The following is a 2,152-nucleotide window of genomic DNA, read 5'->3' as shown; positions in this document are numbered from 1 at the left end:
GGCTGTGTCGGCCTTGCTGTGGTCTACAGGACATCCTTGGGCCTTGGCTGGCGTCTTGTGCGGAGGATGCGGACAGGCCGCGGCCGCCGAGTTGACTTCGGCTGTCATTCTTGAGAAACGAATGGAAAGCTGTGCAATCGACCAACGAGTGTATCGCGTCAAGATGCCAAGCACTTTTCCTAAAAAAAAAAAGTTCTTGCCTTGACTGCTCATAACTTGTGGCCCACCATAATAAAAAAATATCAAAAGTGGTCCGAAACCAATGCACACTTTTTCTATACAAAGTACTTTTTATTTAAATACAGGCCCGCTGTTCATGTGTTTTACACCCACGCAGGTGGTCCACCTTCACTGGTGTTCGATACATCGTTTTCATGTCACACAGGGCGGTGCATTCCACCTTATCTTGGATTGAGTATGCATGGCAAGTTGATGGATAAATGGGTATTTATAGCTTCTCTATAGATTGCAGTCAGGTGGAAATCAAACGTAGTTTCAAAAATAACTTGCGTAAAATATACTTCGAAGTAGCTTCGGTAATCAACAAATAAATTACCATGTGTCAAAAAAGTAGCCATGTTGATAGAGATTCTATTGCTTGTCTGTCTTGTTGCTCTTGTGACGTTTGGCCTTGCGTGCATGTACCTTGTCATCGAAGCCGCGCTCAGTCAGCTTCATCTTGGCGATACGCGTAGCAGTGGTCACGTCATTGAGCAGCTTGAGCACCTTCTTCTCCGGAGCTTCGGTCTCGTAGTCATCCATCTTCTTACCCACCTTGGCCTCAATGTTCTGGAGCAACTCAATGTCGTGCTGTGTCACCAGAGAGATGGCTTGGCCGCTACGACCAGCACGGGCTGTACGACCCACACGATGGATATAATCGTCGGCATCCCGTGGCAGGTCAAAGTTGAGCACGACGTCCACCTCCGGGATATCCAGACCACGACTCGCAACGTCTGTACTGATGAGAATGTGGCTAAGACCGCTCTTAAACTTACCCAGTGCAGCCAGACGTCGGTTCTGTGACATCATCGAGTGCAGCGTCACGCATTTAGTGCCTAATTCGTTGCCGATCTCGCCCACCAGCTCGCACATCTTGCAGGTGGATACAAAGATCATCATGGAGCGCAGCTGACGTTTAGACGTGGCGGCGTCCAGTAGCTTTTCTAGATCCTGATCCTTTTTGCGGCCCTTGGCTAACTTGCGAGTCTGTTGTTCCTCCTCCTCTTCATCAGTGGGGTCCAGCATCTTCATCAAGTACATAAGGTACGTCATCTTGACCTGAGCCGGGATGAATAAATAAAACTGCTTCAATGTGGCTACAGTCTTGACGCTGGGCGTCGCATCGAAGCGAAACGCGTCGTCCGAGAGCGCAGTTTGTTCCAGTCTGTCCAGATTCGCCGTCATTGTAGCCGAGAACAGCAGCGTCTGACGTTTAGTAGGCAGCTTGTCGAAGATGAAGCTCAGATCCTTAGCGAACGAGACGTCTAGTAGTCTGTCAGCTTCATCCAGCACTACATACTTGACTAGTGAGATATTGGGCGGGTCCACACGCAGCAGATGGTCGCGGAACCGGCCGGGCGTGGCGACGATAATGTGTGGACGCTGCTGCAGCGACAGCGACTGCTTGAGCATGTCCACGCCGCCGACGATCACGGCACAGCGCACCGCCATTGAGCTTCCAAAGGCGTTAAACTGGTCTGCGATCTGGAAGGCTAGTTCTCTTGTGGGCGTAAGAACTAGAGCGTACGGGCCGTACGGGTCCTTGCTCAACGTGTGCAAAATGGGCAGCGCAAATGCTGCCGTCTTGCCGCTACCAGTCTGCGCACAACCGATGACGTCGCGGCCAGCGAGAATGGGAGGGATGCAGTGAGCCTGGACCGGAGTAGGGTGACGAATGCCAAGCAATTCGCAGCGTTTGACCAGCCACGGGTCCACACCCAAGTTCAGGAACGAGATGAGCACGTTGGATGCATTCTCCACCTGCACTTTATCGCTCTTGGCGGGGCTCTCGGCATCGGAATCCGAGTCAGAAGACACGGCAGGCTTGGATTCCTCGCTCGGCAGCTTGGGCGCAGGCGCGCGGCGACGCTTGCCGAAGAGGACGCTCATTCTGAACTGAGCAAATGCTGTTCGGCTGGCCAGTCAAAGG

At 52.3% G+C, this 2,152-nt stretch overlaps 1 protein-coding gene across 1 annotated transcript; it reads right to left on the bottom strand.

Moving 5' to 3' along the window:
* Positions 1-506: 506 nt before the first annotated feature.
* On the bottom strand, positions 507-2,152 carry PPTG_15065 (hypothetical protein). The gene has a single exon (XM_008912071.1). The coding sequence runs from the start codon at positions 2,110-2,112 to the stop codon at positions 592-594; it is 1,521 nt and encodes a 506-aa protein (XP_008910319.1). The 5' UTR covers positions 2,113-2,152; the 3' UTR covers positions 507-591.

This window comes from Phytophthora parasitica (assembly GCF_000247585.1).
Source record: "Phytophthora parasitica INRA-310 unplaced genomic scaffold supercont2.44, whole genome shotgun sequence".
Lineage (NCBI taxonomy): Eukaryota > Oomycota > Peronosporomycetes > Peronosporales > Peronosporaceae > Phytophthora > Phytophthora nicotianae.
The sequence above is the reverse complement of the archived record's forward strand: the minus strand, read 5'-3'. Positions and strand labels throughout refer to the sequence as shown.

Bases quoted from the DNA above. Each gene is read 5' to 3' on its own strand.
- PPTG_15065 (XM_008912071.1), bottom strand. From the start codon at position 2,112: ATGAGCGTCCTCTTCGGCAAGCGTCGCCGCGCGCCTGCGCCCAAGCTG.